Source organism: Sphaerodactylus townsendi, linkage group LG17, assembly GCF_021028975.2.
Source record: "Sphaerodactylus townsendi isolate TG3544 linkage group LG17, MPM_Stown_v2.3, whole genome shotgun sequence".
NCBI lineage: Eukaryota > Metazoa > Chordata > Lepidosauria > Squamata > Sphaerodactylidae > Sphaerodactylus > Sphaerodactylus townsendi.
The window spans coordinates 3,738,394-3,762,740 of NC_059441.1; the positions used below are offsets into that span (position 1 = coordinate 3,738,394).

The 24,347-nt window shown below is 47.4% G+C and overlaps 2 protein-coding genes across 4 annotated transcripts; one reads left to right on the top strand and one right to left on the bottom strand.

Moving 5' to 3' along the window:
• Window positions 1-1,218: 1,218 nt before the first annotated feature.
• ZWILCH (zwilch kinetochore protein) lies at window positions 1,219-14,472 on the top strand. The gene is made up of 11 exons (XM_048481813.1): window positions 1,219-1,287; window positions 1,789-1,882; window positions 4,228-4,271; window positions 5,316-5,421; window positions 5,586-5,665; window positions 7,678-7,834; window positions 8,670-8,698; window positions 10,448-10,584; window positions 11,822-11,917; window positions 12,003-12,121; window positions 13,463-14,472. The coding sequence occupies exons 1-11, from the start codon at window positions 1,225-1,227 to the stop codon at window positions 13,591-13,593; spliced, it is 1,056 nt and encodes a 351-aa protein (XP_048337770.1). The 5' UTR covers window positions 1,219-1,224; the 3' UTR covers window positions 13,594-14,472.
• LCTL (lactase like) lies at window positions 14,293-23,707 on the bottom strand. 3 transcript variants are annotated; one of them, XM_048481816.1, is made up of 11 exons: window positions 23,598-23,707; window positions 23,338-23,466; window positions 22,711-22,806; window positions 21,543-21,597; window positions 21,285-21,446; window positions 19,637-19,905; window positions 18,048-18,174; window positions 17,760-17,959; window positions 15,962-16,025; window positions 14,982-15,026; window positions 14,293-14,752 (listed from the first exon to the last, which is right to left on the bottom strand). In XM_048481816.1, the coding sequence occupies exons 2-11, from the start codon at window positions 23,425-23,427 to the stop codon at window positions 14,637-14,639; spliced, it is 1,224 nt and encodes a 407-aa protein (XP_048337773.1). In that variant the 5' UTR covers window positions 23,428-23,466; window positions 23,598-23,707; the 3' UTR covers window positions 14,293-14,636. The 3 variants fall into 3 exon arrangements, with proteins under 3 accessions (XP_048337773.1, XP_048337774.1, XP_048337771.1); XM_048481817.1 differs by lacking the exon at window positions 14,982-15,026; XM_048481814.1 differs by lacking the exons at window positions 14,982-15,026; window positions 15,962-16,025 and having other exon boundaries at window positions 23,598-23,701.
• Window positions 23,708-24,347: the final 640 nt, after the last annotated feature.

Genomic DNA, 24,347 nt, shown 5'->3' on the forward strand with positions numbered 1-24,347 from the left:
GAGGATCCTCAGAAGATGCCAAGCTACAGATGGTATTTAAATGCCAGGAGAGAATGCTGCTAAAACACGGCCATACAGCCCGGAAACCACACAGCACCCAAACTTGTATTTAAGCATGGATAAACAGTCTGACAGGTTAAAGAAATTGAACAAGCTAGTGCTTCTGAGTGAAAAAAGGCAACCTCCCTCTGGATGCCCCCCACACCACGCTTTCATACCATCTCCGGCATTTCCCTTGTATTATACTCTTTACCACCTTTGGCATTGCTGGTCCCCTCCTGGCCTCAGGATCGGACGCCATCAGTTAATGTGGGTATTCTGACGCCAAGCACATTGTGATTTGGCTCTGAGAAGCAAGGGCATTGGCGATAGTTTGGTGGTAGTCCGTGGCTTTGCTTTGAAGCAACCGTGCAACTCTTCCAACGGGTGAAATCACCAATTCTGGTGGAGGGTTGTTCTCGGAAGCAAGGTCTTATTGCCAGCAACCAAGCTTACTCCCAGGTTAAGGATCACGCTTTAGTTCTTTGCATGAAAATCAGTGGGGTTTAACAGCGCTTAACAGGGTTACCTAAACTGCTTCCCGCAAACTAATAATCGAGCCCAGCAGCCCAGGCCAGCCTAGATGTGAGGGAGGGGGGCACTGTTTGCGTGTGCCCACAGAGAGGGCACTGAGTGCCACCTCTGGCACCCGTGCCATAGGTTCGCCACCACTGATGTAGACCATGCTGAATTTCTGTGACCAACAATAGGTGGTCAATTGACTGGTCACTCACTTCTGAACTCACTAGCTAATTAGCATGCACAGTGTTAATTTTAATGTTTATAATTTTAAAGTTTATAATTTGTATTTGGTATTTATTGTTGTATTGGTCGTTCTTGTACACCGCCCAGAGCCCTTCAGGGATTGGGTGGTTTATGAAATATAATAACAATAACAATAAACATACACAAATGTTTGCAAATTGTTGGAAACTTTTGTAAATAGAAACAGATTGATAGATATAATTTACTGTTTACAGTGTATCATATTTCAGTATTTGGCAGCTTAAAAAGTAAAGCCATCGGTTTATATTGATAGATAAATTAATAGCACAATTTACTTATTTAACGATTATTTAAGAACAGGGTGTGTTAATAGTTATTAGTCTCCATCAGGCTATAGTAGTTTTTTGTTCCACCAGAGTAATGTGTCTTTTATATTTGGAACTCTCTCAGAAGTTTCAGATGGCTTGCGGGGGCCCTTTGAGTTCTGTGTATGAGGTCAGCAGAGAACTGCAGTTCCTTCTTGTAAGTATTCCCCACACAGCAGCTAAGATGTGTATATCTTTTAACCAGCTATGCTGTAACCAGTGGTGGGATCCAAAAAATTTAGTAACAGGTTCCCATGGTGGTGGGATTCAAACTGTGGTGTAGCGCCAATGGGGCTGGGCGGGGCACGACGGGGGTGTGGCCGGGCATTCCAGGGGCGGGGCATTCCTGGGTGGGGCTGTGGCAAGGACACAGCCGCTGCACCAGTCCTTGGGCGGGAAACGAATGCATGCAGGCGCAGGCTGCCATGCACGCTGGTGCACCTCTTGCTAGACTGCTTCAAGGTCTTCAAGTTCTGCGCGCTACTGCTGAGAGGAGGGGCGTAGCTAAGGCAAAAATCACGTGGCAAAATCACCAATTAGTAACCCCCTCTCAGCACACATAAATAATTAGTAATCTACTCTCGGGAATCTGTGAGAACCTGCTGGATCCCACCTCTGGGTATAATGTGGGACTATTGCTTTTTTGTGGCGCTCGTAGGGTTTGGCCAAGGGCTTGAAGAATGGCACGGCAGAGTGGAATAAGCATTTAGGAGGAAAGTCAGCTGTTGAACTGGTCCAGAAACTTTTGAAAGGTAATTTTGGTTTAATAATTCGAAGCAGCTGGGTTTTTTTTAACGGATTTGCCATGCAAGGTTTTAATAAGAATGGAGTTTTTCCCAACCGTGATAGCTTTCAGTAAAAAGCCCATTCCGCCCAACGTATTGCAAAATCGTTCTCATTGAGTCAGACAGAGGCCACTTCCGCACATGTAGAATAAACCACTTTCAATCCACTTTCACAATTGTTTGCAAGTGGATTTTGCTGTTCCGCACAGTAAGATCCAGCTGCATTGAATCCAGCTTCAAAGTGCACTGAACGTGGATTGAAAGTGCATTATTCTGCACGTGCGGAAGAGGCCAGAGTTTGCACTGGTCGCAATTAACTACTTATTTTGCGGAGATTGAGTGGGACTTCCCAAACATTAACATAGCATTAGTGCAGACCTGGGCATTATACGGCCCGGGGGCCACATCCGACCCGCCGGATGACCCTGACTGGCCCTTATGACAGACTTGGCCCTGGCTAACCCTCCCCCTTCCCCCCTCGCGCAGTGGCTTCTGGGGCGATCCCCTCCTTTGAAAGCCCCGCAGAAGCCGGTTGCCTTGGCTGCCTGCTTCTGCGGGGCTTTCCAAAGCGCCTTGTCCCCCTGCCTTGCTGGGGAGCGAGGCGTCTTTGAAAGCCCCGCAGAAGCTGGTTGCCTTGGCTGCCTGCTTCTGCGGGGCTTTCAAAAGCGCCTCGTCCCCCTGCCTTGCTGGGGAGCGAGGCGTCTTTGAAAGCCCTGCAGAAGCCAGTTGCCTTGGCTTCCTGCTTCTGTAGGGCTTTCAAAAGCGCCAGTCAATGAAAAAAGTAGGTCAAGGGACTTAAGTTTCTGCACTTGCTTGATTGTCACAGTGGACAACTATGCAGGTAGGTTAAGCCTGTCATTCTTTGTGCCAAATAGTGTTGTATGCAGAACTGTTGCCACTGATTCCAAGTTGATCTGTGCACCTGTCTGTCACTTATCAGCCCCTATTATGCAGAATTGAGTTCAGCCTTTTGGCCTGGCCCTCCACAATATTTTCTGTTTCTTATGCGGCCCCATGGAAAAAATAATTGCCCACCCCTGCATTAGTGGGAGATTTTAATGCCAGAGTTGGTAACAATGGGCTAAAACTGTTAGAAGCTATGGGAATTGGTGTTGAATCTTTACCTTTGCACTTTTCCCTATTGAGAGACTCAAAAGACAAGCTGGCTAACAATGCAGGTATTGCCCTTGTTAAATGTTGTACGAGGTTCAACATGGTTTGCCATTCGGGCAAGTTCACATTTACTTCAATCAGGGTTGTAGTGTGCTGGACTATACCATAGTATCACTCCCCCTGGACAGAGTAGGAACTTTGAGGCATCAAGCCTTCCATACCTGTCTCTTACAGATCTTCAAAATTCTGACTGGTGGACCTGAATACAAAAAAAAAAAAATTAACATTGGGATTTACACTAGAGTCGCTAGCTATGCTTCCTGCTTATGAAATCTTTAGCTCCTTAAAGCAAAGATTAATTGGTTGTGGTGGGTTTTCCGGGCTGTATGGCCGTGGTCTGGTGGATCTTGTTCCTAATGTTTCGCCTGCATCTGTGGCTGGCATCTTCAGAGGTGTATCACGGAGGGAAGTCTGTTACACACTGTCTCCAGTCTTCTCTCTGTGATACACCTCTGAAGATGCCAGCCACAGATGCAGGCGAAACGTTAGGAACAAGATCCACCAGACCACGGCCACACAGCCCGGAAAACTCACCACAACCAGTTGAATCTGGCCATGAAAGCCTTCGACAATACAAAGATTAATTGATCAGGAATTCCAGTAGCTGTGCAGCAAATAAGTCCTGCTGTCGCCTTTTTTTAGGAACTCCCTTTAACATAGCTAGGGAGGCCAAATACCTGAGTCAATTAACCTTACCCAACCAGCGAAGAGCTCTCTCTTTGGCAAGGTGCAATGTTTTTTATCAGCTGTAACAACAGGAAGATGTCTAAAAGAATCTGCAATTGCAGCATGAAGCAGACGGAATCCGTAATTCATATGCTTCTACATTGCCCATTTTGTAAGACAGTCAGGTCCAACTTGTGACCTCTTTGCTCATTAATAAAGAAGTTCTATTAGACCAATGAAAACATTCTTATCTTTTAAACAATGATTCTTCCACTATCTCTGAAATGGCGGCTAAGTACCTGTGTTATGTCATTAAGTGGCAACCATGACTGTATTACTCTGTGATCACTCCTAATCTGTATTGGTTATTATGCCAATAAAAGGTTTGATAGTTATTGTTTTCATTGCAAACATGCTTTTCTGCTACATGCCTTTTCTGTAATGTTGCAATATAATCCTGTCTTCTTCTTTAGGTCTAAAGGATGGATTGAACAGCCCAGACAATTATGTGACTGAGGTATGCGGGGCTGTAAACGCAGCCTGTCATAAGAACATAAGAACTAGCCTGCTGGATCAGACCAGAGTACATCTAGTCCAGCACTCTGCTACTCGCAGTGGCCCACCAGGTGCCTTTGGGAGCTCACCTGCAGGAGGTGAAAGCAAGGGGCTGCTGCTGCTGCTGCTCCTGAGCACCTTCTCCTCGAAGAAGAAGAAGAAGAAGAAGAAGAAGAAGAAGAAGAAGAAGAAGAAGAAGAAGAAGAAGAAGAAGAAGAAGAAGAAGAAGAAGAAGAAGAAGAAGAAGAAGAAGAAGAAGAAGAAGAAGAAGAAGAAGAAGAAGAAGAAGAAGAAGAAGAAGAAGAAGAAGAAGAAGAAGAAGAAGAAGAAGAAGAAGAAGAAGAAGAAGAAGAAGAAGAAGAAGAAGAAGAAGAAGAAGAAGAAGAAGAAGAAGAAGAAGAAGAAGAAGAAGAAGAAGAGAGTTATGATTTATATTCCCCGTTTCTCTCCTGCAGGAGACTCAAAGGGGCAGACAATCTCCTTGCCCTTCCCCCCTCACAACAAACACCCTGTGAGGTGGGTGGGGCTGAGAGAGCTCTGAGAAGCTGTGACTAGCCCAAGGTCACCCAGCTGGCGTGTATGGGAGTGTACAGGCTAATCTGAATTCCCCAGATAAGCCTCCACAGCTCAGGCGGCAGAGCTGGGAATCAAAACCGGTTCCTCCAGATTAGATGCATGAGCTCTTAACCTCCTACGCCACTGCTGCTCCCTACAGTATTTCATCCTGTAGGTTTGTTTTTTTTCAAAAGGTGATCATGAATGTGTTCTCTCACCTTTTATGTCGTGTGCCTGTTAGAGGGGAAAAGGTTTGCTGCAGTGATTGTGGGACCAGAAAATGTTCCTGTAATTGCATCAAGTACTCGAAGAGCCCAGCTCCGGAACATCCCGCTGATGTTCATGTGTTTGTGTTAGTATCACCGGCTGCCCCTTTGCTTATAATAAATGTAGAAATGTGCCCAGTCTGGACAGACATTCTTAGCATGAAATTGTTTTCCTCTCTTCTCAGAATCTCCACAACAACACGGCTACAGGTTATGGTTCCATGAAAACAGTTTTTAATAGCAGAGAAGATCTGGATTTTGTTGAGCAGCTATGGTGCAATTTATGGAAAAGTATGTGCGTTTTTAAAAACTGTACACATTCAGATGGCTTTATTTAAGATGTGCCGTCTATAATGGGAACAGTAGCAGATTTGTGCGATATCTTAAGAAATTAAGAAATAATGTATGATCTGCTAAAGCATTCAGTGACATGCCTAACTTCCCCCCCCCTTAAGGTGTCACGTCCTGTGAGGAATTGGTGAAGTGTTTCAAGTTGATAATGAAATCCCTCCAACGTGGTGAATTGCAAGTATGGGTATGTATGGATTCTGGCCACAAGGGCTGCATCTGGGTAACAGACTTGGCAAATCAGATGCAGCTGATAGAAGGTACTGCCGAGGTTCCAAGGAAATCTCACTACTGAGTTCTGCGTCTCTTTATTTTCTACTTTATTTTGGGCTTATATCCCGCCCTGCTCCAGCTGCAAGCCGGGCTCAAGATGCTCATATACAAACAATATAATATAGTGAAAACCAGCCCAATAGCAATTAAAACTCAACTCTTAACATAAAATTTAAAAAGCTTTGGCACCGGTATAATTTCTTAAGTAAATGTGGGGGGGGGGGGGGTGTGTGTGTGTGGGGGGGGGGGGGGGGGGGAGGAAATCATACAGTAAAAAACAAACTAAGCTAAAAACTAAGGCCCCTTCTGCACACGCAAAATAATGCGTTTTCAAACCACTTTCACAACTGTTTGCAAGTGGATTTTGCCATTCTGCACAGCTTCAAAGAGCACTGAACGCAGTTTGAAAGTGCATTATTCTGAATGTGCGGAATGAGCCTAAGTCTCTCATCCCCCAATATTCAGTAAAAAGGAGGGGGGAGGGGAGAAAAGGGAAGAGGGAATACTACTTTCAGAGTATTCATACATTCTCATCCTTTGTGTGATTCTTCAAACTTCCAAATAGATTAAATAAATTTAATACTAAGGCATTTCAGGGTTATCCGTGCAGCTCTGGGAGCTGTTTTTGCAGTTGTGAACACTGCTGTTGGTCAAAGGGGAATTGAGGACTGGCGTGGGCTACTCCCTTTTCCCACGTCAATGTTGATCCTCCCATATGCTTTTGAAGTCTGACTGATGCTGAATGGAGCTAAGAAAGGATATACGTTTGCACTCCCTGTGGCTAATTTTACCCATGTTCGTGATAATTTTTTTTCTTTTAGATTAAGAAGAAGAGTTGGATTTAAGCTGTGCAATCTATAATGGGAACAGTAGCAGATTTGTACAATATCTTAAGAAATTCAGAAATAAATTATAATTTATTGTCGAAGGCTTTCACGGCCGGAATCACTGGGGTGCTGTGTGGTTTCTGGGCTGTATGGCCGTGTTCTAGCAGCATTCTCTCCTGACGTTTCGCCTGCATCTGTGACTGGCATCTGTGGCCCACACATTCAGATCCTCTGAAGATGCCAGCCACAGACGCAGGCGAAACGTCAGGAGAGAATGCTGCTAGAACACGGCCATACAGCCCGGAAACCACACAGCACCCCAATTTATAATTTGCTGAATAATTCAGTGAAATGCCTAACCCGGTTGAACTTAAGTTGAATCCTAAGGTTAAGTTGAACTGTATAGAAGAAGGGATTGGTTTTTTTGGGTGTATTTTTAAATAGGTAGGTAGACAGATGGATAGATAATGTAAACTTAAGCTGCTGTAAGAAGAAGAAGAAGAAGAGTTTGGATTTATATCCCCCCCCCTTTCTCTCCTGCAGGAGACTCAAAGGGGCTTACAATCTCCTTGCCCTTCCCCCCTCACAACAGACACCCTGTGAGGTAGGTGGGGCTGAGAGAGCTCAGAAGAACTGTGACTAGCCCAAGGTCACCCAGCTGGCGTGTGTGGGAGTGCCCAGGCTAATCCGAATTCCCCAGATAAGCCTCCACAGCTCAGGCGGCAGAGCGGGGAATCAAACCCGGTTCCTCCAGATTAGATAGACGAGCTCTTAACCTCCTACGCCACTGCTGCTCCTTAGCTGCCCTGAGCTTAGCTTATCCCAGGAAAGAATGCGATGGAAATCAAAATTTAAAAAATAAGCGGAACCCAGTGAGGCCTTGGCAATATAAGCAAGTTTCAATAATACAATAACTTCATATATTTGTTATTTTTAAAAAATAATGTTAAGGAGTATTTTTAATATTTTTATTCACTGTGTGTTTTAGTTTTGTAAATAGAGTAGACCTTATTCTTGTGAAATCGTAAAGCATCCAGTTAGTACAACCTTTGGAAAAAGATTCCTCTTGTGCTGTAATTGTGTTGTTGTTTTTCTACAGATTCATAAAGAAAGTAACAGCTCACTGAGCAAACTTATTAAACAGTCTCACCATGGAAGGATGGAGGCGGTTTCTCTCAGTGGTGATGCTTCGGTGAAAATGCTTCTAGAAATTGGTGTGGATAAAATGAAAAGGGATTATCTCAGCTATTTTATAGGTAAGTCTTTATTTTGGAACAATCGTCGCAAGTTTTGGTGACTCTTCCAAGCAATCTGCTCTTTATCCATTTAAGAACAGATTCTAGGTACATCATCAAGTTTGGATAACTTCTGCTATCAAAACACTCTAAGTCAGGTTTACTTGCTAAACTCTCCCAATGTATTGCCTACATAAATAAATTAGCAGTTTTTTTCTGGGCAGATTTGCTCAACTGAAGTTGCCAGGTGGTGCTCATTTTAAAGCATTCTTTCGTATCTGACGCCCACAAAACATACTAAAGGTGTGCTGTGGCAGATTTACAAGGAGCTTGGGCAGGGACTGCCTCTCTGCGGGACTGCCTCTCTCGACCCCCAAAAGAGCGTTATGCTCTATAGATCACATCTTATAGGTGGTCTCTGGCCCAAAAAGCGTTCAGCTGTCCTTGACGAGGGCCAGAGCATTTTCAGCTCTGGCCCCTGCCTGGTGGAACTCCCTGCCAAATGAGACCAGGGCCCTGCAGGCCTTGTGGCAATTTTGCAGGGTCTGTAAAACGGAGCTGTTGAGCGACAATAATTCCAACAGAAGTGGCTTCCCGGCCTCCTTTTCCTCATGCCCTTCGTTTTGTCTCCCTGTCCTTCCTTCCTCTCCCCTCGTTATAGTCATGATTAGCATCTAGATTACACGCTTAAACTGGTTGTGTTTTACTCTGTGTCTTTCCAAGCTGTCCCAGACCCACAAGGGGAAGGGCAGCCTACACTGTGCCGAAGGGAATGAAGAAGGCAGCTTTTTGTAACACAGGTCACATCGACACTGAATGCTAGCATGCAGATTGAAATTATGTTTTGTTTTTTTAGGCAAGGAACTTGCTGTTCATTCTCATCTGGTAAGACACTTCATTTTTCCCCCCTTCCAAAACACTATATGTAAAAGTGGTGTTGCTCTGTTATTTTTTTTTATTATTATTATTATTATTATTATTATTATTATTATTATTATTATTATTATTATTATTATTATTATTATTATTATTATTATTATTATTATTATTATTATTATTATTATTATATTTATAAACTGCCCTCCCCCGGAGGGCTCAAGGCAGTGAACAAGACAAATAGATAGAGCACGATAAAATCCATAATATCAAGATTTAAATAATCATTAAATATGGCTCTAAATGTTAAAACACCCCATTAAAATGCAGCATCCTAATATCAAATGTACCGATGGCGTCCCACTAATAATCCCCTAAGAGAGAAGGGGAGAGGGAAGGGGGGGGGGGGCGGCAGGGTCCACAGATGTTATAAAGAGGAGGGGGGAGAGAAGAGAGAAGGCTTTGTGGGATTGTCTCTGTGAATAATTGGCTGGTTCGAATGTCCGACGACAAACCCTTAGCTAATTAACGTGCAGGATGCACAGGAACCAAAGCCCTGTGTGTCCTGCATTCCAATTGGCCATGGCTGCCACCTGCTCCGCAGCCTGGCAAAAGCTTCCCCTGCCCCCTCCATGCCTTTCCGGCACGGGGTCCCCCGCCCCTTTGCCACCCTTCCCCTGCCCCTAGCCACCCGTTCCCCCCCACAACTAACCATCCCTTGCTACTCTCCCCCACCCCTTGCCACCTTCCCCAATCTGTAGCCACCCCTTGCCACCCTCCCTCCACTCCTACTCATCCCTTGCCACCCTCTCCAAGCCTTTGCCACCCTCCCCAACCCCTAGCCACCCCTTGCCTTCCTTCCCAACCTCTGGTCACCCCTTGCCACCCTCCCTCCACCCCTGCTCATCCTTTGCCACCCTCTCCAACCCCTGGCCACCCCTTGCCTTCCTTCCCAACCTCTTGCCACACTCCCTCCACCCTTTGGCATGCTCCCCTAGCTCTTGCCACCTATCCCTAGCCATCCCTTCCACCCTCCCCAACCCCTAGCCACCTCTTGCCACCCCCTCCCCATCCCTTGCTGCCCTCCCTCACCCCTACCCACACCTTTCAACTCTTCCTCACCCCAAAAATCACCTTGCTGCCCTCCCCCCGCCAAAGCCACTCCTCTCCACCCTCCCCATGTCCTCACCTTCCTACTCACCCCGAGCCTGACCCAGGTAAGTGTCGTGCCGCGAGGAAGGGTGGGGTGGGCTCCAGCCCCAGTGAAAGCCCATTGCAAGGGGAGACGCTTCCTCTTTGATCCTTTTCTAGGGCCCATTACATCTCCCCCACAATGGGCTTTGCTGCTAGTCAGATTATATTTTTGTTTAACTCTGCTTCTCAAACCAGTCTCTGACTTTTTTTGAGAACCAGCATGGTGTAGTGGTTGAGAGCAGGTGCACTCTAATCTGGAGAACTGGGTTTGATTCCCTACTATGCCACTTGAGCAGTGGAGGCTTATCTGGGGAACTAGATTAGCTTGTGCACTCAAACACATGCCAGCTGGGTGACCTTGGGCTGGTCGCAGCTCTACGGAGCTCTCTCAGCCCCACCCACCTCGCAGGGTGTTTGTTGTGAGGGGGGAAGGGAAAGGAGATTGTAAGCCCCTTTGAGTCTCCTTACAGGAGAGAAAGGGGGGATATACATCCAAACTCTTCTTCCCCCCCAAGGACTATTCATTTTTTGTTCTTTGACATCTTTCTTTCTCCCTCCCCCCAGGACTATTTCATCTCGACTTCAGTAGATTTGCAAGAGCAGATTCATCGTGTACAGAAACTCCATCATGTGCTGGAAATAGTGGACAACTGTGTAGATCTTCTTAAACTTGATCATTTGAACGTCGTCTTCTTGACACAGTAATCGTGAACCAGAAAATCTTTCTTTTTTTTTTAATGGCAAGAAGAAGCAGATTCTCTGACAGGGTCAGCTTCAAGAGGCTCTTCATTGAATTGGAGCGATCTTGGCAGAAAATAGAACTTCTTGAAGACATCTAGCAATGATGGGGTTTACTGGCCACTTGTTCCCTTAAGGGAGCAGCAGTGGTGTAGGAGGTTAAGAGCTCGTGTATCTAATCTGGAGGAACCGGGTTTGACTCCCCGCTCTGCCGCCTGAGCTGTGGAGGCTTATCTGGGGAATTCTGATTAGCCTGTGCACTCCCACACACGCCAGCTGGGTGACCTTGGGCTAGTCACAGCTTCTCGGAGCTCTCTCAGCCCCACCTACCTCACAGGGTGTTTGTTGTGAGGGGGGAAGGGCAAGGAGATTGTAAGCCCCTTTGAGTCTCCTGCAGGAGAGAAAGGGGGGATATAAATCCAAACTCTCCAAACTCTAAAGGCCAGGTGGAAGCCTACTAAAGTTGACTCCACCCCGGGTATGCCCCGGCCAACCCCTGACCCCCCCCCCCTCACACGATCAGAAACCTGCATCGCTCTCAGCCAGCACCCACTTTTGCTGCTGTGGTACTCCCAGCAGCTGGTACCTTTGCTTCCTCCGCTGTAAGAGGTACTCCTTATGCCAGAAGAGAGGACAAACACATCGACGCAGCCCTCCGGCTGCTCCCTATGCCCATTCGGCCTCCCCCCATCTGGATTGGGCCGCCCATTCCATTTCTCTCCTCCCTGATCATATCTCTAGTTACGGCTGTGCTTTCATACAACTTGTGCGCTTTAAAGGAGGGTAACAGAGCCAGCGTGGTGTAGAGGTTAAGAGCAGGTGGGTTCCAATCTGGAGAACCGGGTTTGATTCCCCACTCCTCCACCTGAGTGGCAGAAGCTTATCTGGTGAGCCAGATGAGTTTCCGCACTCCTGCATTCTTGCTCGGTGACCTTGGGCTAGTCATAGTTCTTTGGAACTCTCTCAGCCCCACCTCACAAGGTGTCTGTTGTGGGAGAGGAAGGGCAAGGAGATTGTCAGCCCCTTTGAGTCTCCTTGCAGGAGAGAAAGGTGGGGTATAAATCCAAACTCCTCCTCCTCCTCTTCTTCCTCTTCATAATAATAATTGGCTGATTTTGAATAGCTGCATAGAGGACTATAGCAAACGTTTCCTGTTCCTCTTTCCCACAGGATAGAAATGACAATTTTGTCTCTTTTTAGGTCCTGTATAAAGTACTACAAGGAAAATCCTCTGAACGAAAAGCACATGTTTCAGCTGCCCGTGAAGCCGTCTTGCGTGAAGGACTTCTGCCAAAAGTAATTCCACACCTCCGCACTTCACACCCTGGTCTCCCGAGTGGCTCATGTTTTAAAATGACATTCTCCTTGATCATCCTTTTAGCGCTTACCCTCAAATGTGGAGAGTGGAAATCAGCAGTGGACAAGGACAGAAAGAAGTGAAAACCACGTGGCAGCTTAGCAGCGCTTCTCCGGCAGAACACACAAACTCAAGCTGTGGAGGTGAGGAACTCTGCTGCCGTCCCCTCCAGTCCTTTCTTCTCTCCCCTATTTTTTTAAGTAAATGCCTCTTCCACAGATTCTGTCTCTTCCTGACTTCTGGCTGACGGCTCCCTGGCCTTTCCCCCACTCGTCACCAAGCTGCCCCTTTCCTTGTACTCGTTCACGTGCTTCAGGTCAGTTTGTCCAGCTCAGGGGTCTGCAACCTGCGGCTGTCCAGATATTGAAACGATATTGACACAAAATTTTCTAGGCCGCCTCTCCATTAATCGTATCTGGAACGGGGTATGGTTTCATGAATGTAATGAATATAAATAGAACACGGTAAAAAATCTCAAAAGAAAAAGGGTGCCAGGAAAAACAAAATGGCAGATGTCGAACTAAGTTAACTCTGAAATTTGCACCTGTGAAACAGAGCTGTAAATAAGACTAAGTTAGTAATTAATCATCAAATGCAACTCCCAACCAAGCAGGAGTGAAGGGCAATTAAAAATCTGTTCAGTCAGGGTCTTTTCCTGGCACCAAAAAATGTCTAGAAAAGGGACGGGTTGAAAAGAAAGTTGAAATGCCAAAGCTGAAGTTTTCCTTTGAAGCATCTGAGTGTGGAGGTCCCTGTCTTTGAAACGCTGGTCTGTGTTTCCTTTGTGTGCATACCGTACTTGGGCTATGGGAGGAGAACGTTTTTCAACAGGAGGTAGGAGTGCCTAGTGCTTCTGAAAGCAAGAATGGGACCCCCTCTGTTAGCCACCTCCCAGGGGCAGTGGGACACAAAGGACTATTTCCTTCGCCACCCTTTTAGACATTCTAGTGCAGGGGTCTGCAGCCTGCGGCTCTCCAGATGTTCATGGACTACAAATCCCATCGGCCCCTGCCAGCATGGCCAATTGTAGTCCATGCCAGCATGGCCAATTGTGGTCCATGAACATCTGGAGAGCCGCAGGTAGTCTGTCCGGTCCTTCTCTGTGTAGGGGAAGAGATTTCAGTATTGGTGAATTCTCACCAGTGTGTGACAAAGTTGAGCTGTCTTCTGTGTCTTGGGGCTGAGAGGCTTCCCTGCCCAGCAGAGGTTCCAAGAAGACTTAGGAAAAGCTGCGTCCTGAACCGAGGACAGGGAGGCATCCACTGTAAGAGCAAGAATCCCATCATGGCTTTATCTTGGGCTCATTCCGCACATGCAGAATAATGCACTTTCAAACTGCTTTCAGTGCTCTTTGAAGCTGTGCGGAATGGCAAAATCCACTTGCAAACAGTTGTGAAAGTGGTTTGAAAATGCATTATTTTGCATGTGCGGAAGGGGCCTTGCATTCATAGCAGATGTTGCGGTCTCTTTCTTTGGTCTTGCAGGTCTCTTGGACAGCACAGAACTGTGTGACGGCCCAGAGGAGATGGGTTTTATCACCCTGGCTGAGTGCAGCCAGGTGCATTTTGTCGAAGAAAGAAACTCCGCTTGCCTTCGTGCACTGAAGTCGTCGTAGCAAGATGAAGCACATCCTTATCGTACCCACTTGCATGCTTTGAAACCGCTCTTGCCGAAGAATGCCTTTCAATAACACCAAGGTGCTATATGTATAACAGAGCTGAAGGCTCTAAGCAGTCACGCTGGTTTTCTGTCAGATGTATAGGTGTGCCCCCGGGTGCTAAATAGTGTTGAAGTTGCGAGCTTTGTTGTACTTGTACTTTGTGGTCCTCGCAAACAGGACTGACAATACACAGTGGGAACAGGTTACAGAGAGAGCCCAGCTGCAGTAAAGAAAGGTCCTAGTTTCAGATGCCAAATACCAACTGCAGAGCTTCCCCCTTGAGACCAGGGGAGCCCAGGAGCACTGCTGGATGGGAAGTGTGGGGGGGGGGGGCAGGATCGGAAGCAGCCCTCCTCCTAATGCACAGGTGTCGAACTCGCGGTCCTCCAGATATTATGGGCTACAGTTCCCATCGTCTCTTCCATTAGGACACATCGTCTCTTCCATTAGGACACGGAGTGTCAAACTCGTGGACCTCCAGATATTATGGACTACAGTTCCCATCATGCTGGCAGGGGATGATGGGAACTGTAGTCCATAATATCTGGAGGGCCGCGGGTTTGACACCCCATGTCCTAATGGAAGAGTTCTTCTGCTGGTAACAGACGAGGCTTGGATCCAAACACCGTACAAAATTGGCTGCAACACCTTCTGTTCTACTGCAAAGCAGGTTTAATGTTCAGTCTGAATAATCTCAAAATCAATCAGATCCAAGTCACTCTATTGCTAGGAATCTCCTCAAATAAGCAAGGCAATATTGCTGCAGTCCTGGCCATTTCTAGACTTTTCAACATTAGAAGTCACTTCTGAACTGTATTATGCATAGCTGATTTTTTAAAAAAACAACAACCCTGAACTGAATTCCTTATTGAAAATGTTGAAATAAACGTAGTCATTTACATACGAAAGGCCTAAATTATTTTCAGGGTAAGGGATCAGAAACCTCGCAGGCGGTTCTCCCAAGATGAAGCCGCAGCGTCAAAGGCAGAGATGCTTTGCTAGTGGTGGTTCCTGAGCAGTAGGAGCAGGAGGACGGCACCGATTAGAATACAGAGCGTGAAAACTGTCGGCACCACAATCTCGGTCACCATTTCCATGTGAGAGGCCAGCGGCTCTGCGACAGGAGAGGGGAAAGAGCAAGACGAGGTCAGCTCTCCGCTACACGGATAGTCACGTTTTAAAACTGTTTCTGGCTGTGCTCTGAGCAAGTGGAAACTGCTACCCGAAGAACGTCGAAAACCAAGCACATGCGGCCCTGCATTTTAATCTTGGGGGGGGGGGGGGGCACTAAAATCTACAAGTGTGCGAGTGCTCAAAGGGTTAGGAAAACGGCGGGTGCTTACCATGGATTAGCCTGAGCATTTTAGCAGCAGTATTCCGCTGTTCTTCTGGTTTTACAAGGGAGGGAAAAGAGAACCGTCAAAAGGGCTCTTTGGAAAGCGCTAACCCTTTGAGCAGCTGGGCAGTCTGCCGCTTGTCTGGATGCCTCACAGTTACCCCCCCGATCAGCTGTGCCCACCCTCTCCCTCACCGCTTGCACTGACCCCAGAGGGACACAATGTCTCCCTTGCAGGGGAGACTGGGTGCACTTCTGCCCGGGCCCCTCTATGCCTCCAGGAGCGTGGTAATAGGCGTACGTCCACACCTGCCACCGTTTGGTATATGGGCTACAGGGCAGGGCTGCTGAGGCTCAGTGGATGACCCAAAGCCACCTGATAGACTTGTTGTGAAGAGAGACTGCTAGGGGAGGGTGAACCCTTTCAGTTTCCTGGAGGATCCATATATAAGAACATAAGAACAAGCCTGCTGGATCAGACCAGAGTCCATCTAGTCCAGCACTCTGCTACTCGCAGTGGCCCACCAGGTGCCTTTGGGAGCTCACGTGCAGGAAGTGAAAGCAATGGCCTTCTGCTGCTGCTCCTGAGCACCTGGTCTGCTAAGGCCTTTGCAATCTCAGATCAAGAAGGATCAAGATTGGGAGCCATAGATCGACTTCTCCTCCACAAATCTGTCCAAAGTATATGCTGAAATAACCTTTGAAGACCTCTGCGGGAACAGGAAATGGAGGAGGTATCTCCTGTCTGGCAAACGCCATTGGAAAGCCAATGCTGGTCTTTGCACTAGAAGAAGACAGGGCCCTCAACCTTGCTTCACTGAGCTCAGGAGCTATACCAAAACTCCCTAATATTTGGACTGAAACCTAACCTGCGCAATAGTAGTCTGTTAAAATCCCATGTTTTGACTCCAGCTGAGCTGTGATGCGGAAGAACTTGTGTGTGTCAAAACTATCCGTACAAATAAAGAAGAGAAGATGTACTGGTACCTGTCATAAGAAGCCGGCTGCCCAAAGAACAGATATCAGCAGCCTGGTGGTGCCAGCTCGCCACCTATCAAGCAGAACTATTATTAATTATACAGTGACATACAGCTGGCAGATGTCTCCTCCCCAGCCCACCCATGGCTGTGCTGCAGGCTTGTAGGCAAATTGTGTTGCTATAGCCAGGGGTGGCCAACCTATGACGCTCCAGAGGATCATGGGCTACAATTCCCATCCCATTCCCAGTAGGCCATGCTGGCAGGGGCTCATGGGAATTGTAGTCCACGAACATCTGGAGTGCCATAGGTTGGCCATCCCTGCAGGGCCAAAAGCAGCTGTTGGAACCCACAAACGAAGAACCTTCCCTTTTTGCAGACCTGGCGAGATGGCTTCAAGTGTGCATTTACACTGACTCGCATTTGTATACAATGTTCAGGGTTTCGAACTGCAAGCCCGTGCTTTTTGCCTTGACGCAGTGCTGAACTTAGCTGCCCTTGTTGAATGTTCCACGGGGCGACTTTTGGGGTCTTCACAAATCTAATGAACGTGTACAACTGGTACAGTTCGTTTGTTCTGCTGCCTTCTCGATGCGCCCAGGGAAGATGTTTTGACACCACTGCTTGCCAGTGGGGAAATGGGCATGGAGAGGGGACGTGGTGGGCAGAAGGTAAGAAGAAGAGGAGGAAGAGGAGGAGGAAGAAGAAGAGGAGTAGTAGTTTGGATTTATATCCCCCCTTTCTCTCCTGCAGGAGACTCAAAGGGGCTTACAATCTCCTCGCCCTTCCCCCCCTCACAACAAACACCCTGTGAGGTAGGTGGGGCTGAGAGAGCACCGAGAAGCTGTGACTAGCCCAAGGTCACCCAGCTGGCGTGTGTGGGAGTGCACAGGCTAATCTGAATTCCCCAGAGAAGCCTTCACAGCTCAGGCGGCAGAGCTGGGAATCAAACCCGGTTCCTCCAGATAAGATACATGAGCTCTTAACCTCCTACGCCACTGCTGCTCCTGTTGGTTAGTCATGTTGGTCTGCAATACAGCAGCTAAATTCAAGATCACTGCACCTTAGAAACCAAAAATATTCTGGAGATGTGGGGGTGGGGAGCGTATGAGCTTTCGAGAGTCAGAGCTCCCTTTTTCAGGCATGAGTAGAAAAGAAGAAGAAGAAGAAGAGTTTTGGATTTATATCCCCCCTTTCTCTCCTGTAGGAGACTCAAAGGGGCTGAGAACCTCCTATCCCTTCCCCCCTCACAACAAACACCCTGTGAGGTAGGTGGGGCTGAGAGAGCTCCAAGAAGCTGTGACTAGCCCAAGGTCACCCAGCTGGCGTGTGTGAGGGAGTGCACAGGCTAATCTGAATTCCCCAGATCAGCCTCCACAGCTCAGGCGGCAGAGCTGGGAATCAAACCCGGTTCCTCCAGATTAGAGACACGAGCTCTTAACCTCCTAAGCCACTGCTGCTCCAATTCCACTGCAGTAGCTAGCCTTTCTGACCATTCTGGAGCACTAATTCTGTGCTTGAGAGGCAGGGCCACAAAGCCGGGGCTGAGGGAGGCCCAACTCTGCACGCTCTGTAGGTGGGTGGGGCTCCTACGCGGTGTCTTTGGGCGCCGTTTCGACCCCATACGCCTCTGACGTGGACTGATGCTTTTCTCCTCAGCTCACTTCGCTCTTGGCGTAAAATGGGGAGAGCTGCACCCTGCAGCTCTCCAGATGTTCATGGACTACAATTCCCATTGCAGACCGCTGGCTTAAAAACTCCACAAAGCAGGTTTCCATAAGTCAGAAGCGAGTCGCAAGCCAACTTACCTCCTTTGCGTTAGGGAATCCATTGGCTTTGATGATTTCCTTATAATAGTGAACGGATGCTTTTGGATACCGGGGCTTGTTCAGATTTTGAAAATCAACATAATATAGTCCAAATCTCTCGGAGTAACCTTGGTTCCATTCAAACTTGTCCAGCAGAGACCACACCGTATAGCCCTGGATGTTCACCCCATCCTTTATAGCTGGAGAGAAAAAAAGTTCTTTCATTAACTTGGGTCATGGTAGCAGCACCCCAGGCTGACGTATATGATTAGTTAAGTGAAATGTCACCTTTTAGCATCTCATTCGTGTATCCCTTAATATAGTCTATTCTCCAGTTGTCGCATAACTGAGCACATGGCAGCTTTTCTGAAATGCCGTTCTCTGTCACGTAAATCAGTGGGTTCCCATATTGTACCTATAAACGCAGAGAGAACATCATCGTTGGTATCTGGGGGAGGAGTTTTGACTCTTGAAAACTTATACCATGAATATTTTGCTATTCTGTAATGTGCCAGTAGATTCAACTCTAGCTCTTTTACTGCAGACCAACATGACTACTCCCTGAAATTGCCTTGATTGTTGGTTATATACCAGTGATGGCGAACCTTTTCGAGACCAAGTGCCCAAATTGCAACACAAAACCCACTTATTTATCGCAAAGTGCCAACACGGCAATTTAACCTGAATACTGAGGTTTTAGTTTAGAAAAAACGGTTGACTCCAAGGCGTGTGTTACTTGGGAGTAAGCTTGGTAGTCAATGGCTTTGCTTTGAAGCAACCGTGCAACTCTTCCATTGGGTGAATCACGACCCTAGGAGGGTTTACTCAGAAGCAAGCCCCATTGCCAGCAACCGAGCTTACTCCCAGATAAAGGATCGCACTTTAGTTCTTCACATGAAAATCAGTGGGGTTTAACAGCGCTTAACAGGGTTACCTACACTGCTTCCCCAAAACTAGGTCTTAGGTTTAATGCTAATAATCGAGCCCAGTGGCCCAGGCCAGCCTAGATGTGGGTGGGGGGCACTCTGTTTGTGCATGCCCACAGAGAGGGCTCTGAGTGCCACCTCTGGCACCCGTGCCATAGGTTCGCCACCACTGTTATATACTGATGGGGATGTGCATTTGGCTCCAGTAATCTCAACTGATGCATTGAAATAGCACGGGAGGCCCTACAAATGCTCACCGCTCCGGAGATTTACCATCGCTTAAAGACTAGATTATTTGATCAAGAATATCAATTTCTCCTGAGCAAAGCGCAAAGCTCTTGCTCTCCAATATTCTTTGGGATTATCCCTCAGAAATCTAGCCCTGCTATATACCTGGAACAACTTGTTAATTACAATTGCAGATGGGTCATGACTAGAGCAAGGTGTAACTCTTTTCCGTCAGTACATCTTCAAGGTCGCTTCTCTAGTATTCCACAAAATGAGCGTTGCTGTCAATTTTGTCCTGATACAACTGATACACTTTCTCATATTCTGCTTCACTGTTCAAAATACAACAACATCAGAACTGATTTGAGAACTGTATGACCAACAGGATTTATGCTCCTTTCTGATAAGATAAAAATGGCTAAGCTTCTAAATAACTCTAATGCTGAAATCTCTGAAGCTGTTGCTATATTTTTACTCTGTGTACTGCAAGTGGCGCAACAATGATCTTATTGTATTTGGAATTCTTGACACACACCGGTTTTATGCCTAATTCATGTTTTGGATTTGGATTTGAAATAGCATGGGAGGAAGCAATCCTTTAAGTAACCGAGTAAGGAACACGTCGAAATTGAGTGCTGACATGCTGTGATGTCAGAAGGAACTTCCAACTTAAAAGTCTGCTCTGAAAAGGGCAAACCTGTCAATGGAAGAAGGCCAAATTACCTTGAGAAAGTTAAGTAATCTCCGGAAGCCCCAGGGCACAGAGTATAGCCCCTTGGACCCCGACTCCGGCCACCTGGGGTCCACCAATTCCACCAAGTCGCGATCGGTGAAATAACTCGTCCCCAGAGGAGGGTAGCTCTTCTGGGCAACGTAATAGGTGGTGAAATGACCGATGCCCAAGAAGTCTGCCGTGCCCTTAATGTAGTTTTTCTCTTGCGCTGAAAAAGCCGGGAGTCTCGACGGTGTTCCTTGTTCGGCGCTTTTTCTACCTATCCGGGCAAAAGGTGGAAAGAAAAAGAATTCATGTTCACAACAGAACTCTGAAATGGCTTTGCGTCTGCTGGAGAGTTATGGCTGCCCAAACGACAACATCTGTGCAGCAGCCGGAATCTGCGGTAGCCATCTGTCCGTCCTGTTAAGTCGTTAACGCCTCACCGGGCGGTCCTTCTGGACTTCAAAGTGCAAAAAGTTAATTGAGTAGCATTGTACGCTCTTGAGCTGCCAGTAGTTGGAGCTACTAGCTGTATCAGACTGCCTTTAAAGTTAGAACAGATCCCAAACCTTTTGCATCCTGTAGGTCAGTGGTGGGATCCAAAATTTTTAGTAACAGGTTCCCATGGTGGTGGGATTCAAACTGTGGCGTAGCGCCAATGGGGCTGGGCGGGGCATGATGGGGGCGTGGCCGGGCATTCCGGGGCGGGGCTGTGGCAAGGACGCAGCGGCTGTGCCGGTCCTGGGGCGGGAAACGAATGCACGCAGGCGCAGGCTGCCACGCATGCCGGTACACCTCCTGCTAGACTGCTTCAAGTTCTGCGCGCTACCGCTGAGAGGAGGGGCGTAACTAAGGCAAAAATCACGTGGCAAAATCACCCATTAGTAACCCCCTCTCGGCACACACAAATAATTAGTAACCTACTCTCGGGAACCTGTGAGAACCTGCTGGATCCCACCTCTGCTGTAGGTGCCTTTGGACCGCTGGCACAGCTTGGTGGGCACAGCCTCAAAATGGCTGCCGTAGGAAGCAGAACCTACTTCAAAATGACTTTCCGTCACACAGTGAAGATCCTTGTACTGTGGTGACAGCTACTGATAAAACATTTTTTTAAAATCTGCACAGTCAATCAAATATCCTGGGGCCAATAAGAAGCCTTGACAGACGCCACAGCACCCCCAGGGGCACCAGTTTGGGGATCCCAGGTTACGATTTACAAACAGTGATAGTGGTTTTCTACCAGTGGAATTCCCATGGGAAAGCTAACTGAAATGTACCCTTCAGGTTCATTTTGCCCAAATCACAGCCTATCACATTATCAGCAGTGGCGTAGTGGTTAAGAGCAGATGTACTCTAATCTGGAGGAACCAGGTTTGATTCCCCGCTCTGCCGCTTGAGCTGCTGAGGCTGATCTGGGGAATTCAGATTAGCCTGTGCACTCCCACACACGCCAGCTGGGTGACCTTGGGCTAGCCACAGTTCTTCTGAGCTCTCTGCGCCCCACCTACCTCACAGGGTGCTTGTTGTGAGGGGGGAAAGGGAAAACAGTTTGTAGGCTCCTTTGAGCCTCCTTACAGGAAAGAAAAGGGGGATATAAATCCAACTCTTCTATAATTTAAAAAGCCGCTCAATACGATACCCTCCCACAAGACTTACCAACATAATCCTTCATGACTCCAGGATAGTCTCCGTGGAACAGCGGGTTTGCAAACCATCCCAGGGAAAACTGCATGTATCTCTCTGCTACCTCGACGTCAGTCTTGTTGCTCAGATCGACCGGTTCTCCCCAGGCACTGCTTAAAGAGATCCCCACTAGGCCTTAAAACAAAGGGGACACAAGGGCTTCAGTGACCCTCGTACCTTGTTCTAAACCGAGCTGGGTTTTTTGGAGGCGGCACAGCTGCCAGCGGTTACCTTGTTGTCCGTGGCGCCATTTCTTGTGGTAAGAGTGCCACACCTCTGCGTGAGCCTGTGGGGAAAAGAAGTGGCCCAGCGGGAGTTTGAGACAAACAGTGGGCTCGGAGCAACAGCGGAGTGACTCTGTCAGTGCAGGTGGGGAGCAGGGTGATTGTGAGCACCCCCAAATAGTTGGCAAAGATGCATCATTATAACATTTTTTTATTTTATTATTAGTTTTATATACCGCCCTCCCCCTGAGGGCTCAGGGCGGTTCACAACAGGTCAAAACAAACATTAAAACATAATTTAAATACCAATTACATAAAAACAGAACCCATTAAAAATGTGGACGGCGTCTGGCTACCCCGCTCCCCCCCTTGTGCCCACGGGAGGCCAGATGACACAGTAGATGTATTTTTAACCAGGCTGGCCAAACGCCTGGTGGAACAGGTCCGTCTTGCAGGCCCTGCGGAAACTCTGTAAGTCCCGCAGGGCCCTGATCTCCCTAGGGAGCCTGTTCCACCAGGTAGGGGCCAGGGCCGAAAAGGCCCTGCCCCTCGTCGAGGCCAGCCTGATCATTTTGGGGGCAGGGATCACGAGCAGGTCCTCCTCCGAGGAGCGGAGGGGCCTACCGGGGCAATATGAGGAAGTTAGTTATAGGAAAGGGAGAGTTTGCTTCCTAGGTGGTGGATACTAGGTTATCCAGTCCTGGGGGGAGTAGAGATCAGGTGTTGGCCATATTGCAGTGGTTCTCAACCTTCCTAATGCCACGACCCATTAATACAGTTCCTCACGTTGTGGTGACCCCCAACCCTAACATTTATCCATTTTACAGAGGGAGAACACTGATGCAGAGAGTCTTAGGCGACCCCTGTGAAAGGGTCGTTCAGCCCCCAAAGGGGTCCCGACCCCCAGGTTGAGAACCACTGCCATATTGGAACAGTGGTCTGGAGAAAGGAGAGCATGGATCTGGTGTTACTTGGGCCATGTCTGCAAAGAGGAACCATTTAGCTTGGCCAGATTACGTGCTTCCAGCATGACAGTCGCTCAAAAGACACACATCATTCACCCAGCTGACGTAGTTCCTCCTTACACGTGTGACTGGACGAATGTGGGATTGAGCTCTGGGTCACTCGTAGTAACATGAATCCAACCTAAGAGCCTCATCTGATGGGAAGTTTACCTTGATAATGTGATGTGCTGCTTTATAAGCTCCAACGGAGCCCAGCTTCAGTCCTGGCGCATGCTGTCCTGTTTCATACCCTTCTTCTGCAATTGCCTGGAAAACATTCGGTATACGTTTTGGTTAGCTGTGCATGGTTGGAGAAAGGGCATCAAAGATCCAGCCGTCAAATCAAAATGTGAAACATCTCGCTGCATGCTGTATTTACCCAAACGCTTTTCACAAAATACACAGTCCAAACCTGTCTACCTTAATTCAGAGGCAAGTCCCTCATTTTTTTCAATGGACTTTACTTACAATTAAGTGTTTAGAAACTGTAGCCTTCAAAATATATGGTTGTGGCTGGTACAAATGGCTGTTTTAGATGCACCCAAGGTCTAGACAATCCCCTGCAATATTAGACTTTTCAGGTGTAGACAGCCGCCCTCCACTGCAACTGTGTGTTACAGCTGAAGGACCAATGCGTGCCGTGTGTGTGGGTGGGTGGGTGGGATTGCCATTTGAGAAGTATGCATGCAACAACTACACACACACACACACACACACACACACATCTTTTTGCATGGCTTTTCAGTTGCTCCAAATTCTTGCATTTGTAGTGTGAATTCATTGGAAGTAGCAACTTACCCAAGGATTGCTAAAAGTAATCCAGTGCTTCACACGATCTCCAAAGCTCTCAAAACACAAATCTGCGTAATCCTTAAAATAGCGTGTCATGCTGATGTTCTGCCATCCGCCATACTTTTGCTGAAGCACCTGTAAGCACAAACACTTGGAAGTCACACGCGTGATTTTGGCAAAACGCCTGCTGTTTCATTCCGGTTTTACGAACCAGGCCTCAACCTCCCTCCCCGGCATTAACCCTGCAGAAATAGTTTTATGTAAACCTGCGGCAGGTCCCAGTAGTAGAGGGTTACTATGGGGATGATCTTGTTTTCCAATAAAGCGTTGATGGTATCATTGTAGAATTGTATACCTTCCTGGTTCACTTTTTCTGCTGTAAAAACAAAGACCAGAGAACAGCTAGAATCGAATGCATCTCAGAGATCAAGCAGATTGTCCACGTATGAGCTTTTAAGAGTCACCCTGGGGGATTTACCGTATATACTCATGTATGTCGAATTTGTCAGCACATTTTTAATGCTGAAAAAGCTCCCCTCGACTTATATGTGGGTCATTAAATTTTTTTGTGTGTTTTTACTTTGCTGGCCAGCAGGGGCGCAGTTTTTATGCTAACGGCACCAAAATTTCAGGGTACCCGCAGAAGACACTCTTGATGACACCAGCCAAGTTTGGTAAAGTTTGGTTCAGGGGGTCCAAATTTATGGACCCCCCAAAGGAGGTGCCCCCATTCCCCATTGTTTTCAATGGGAGCTATTAGTAGATGGGGCTACCCTTTTGAGGGTCCATAGCTTTGGACCCTCTGAACCAAACTTCACCAAACCTGGCTGGTCTCATCAGGAGAGTCTCTTTATGATACCAGCCAGGTTTGGTGAAGTTTGGGTCAGGGGATCCAAAGTTATTGATCCCCAAAGGGGTGCCCCATCCCCCATTATTTACAATGGAAGCTAATAGTAGATTTTCCATTTCTGATAATATCTCTCTTAAAATCTAAGTTGGGTTACATTTGGACATAC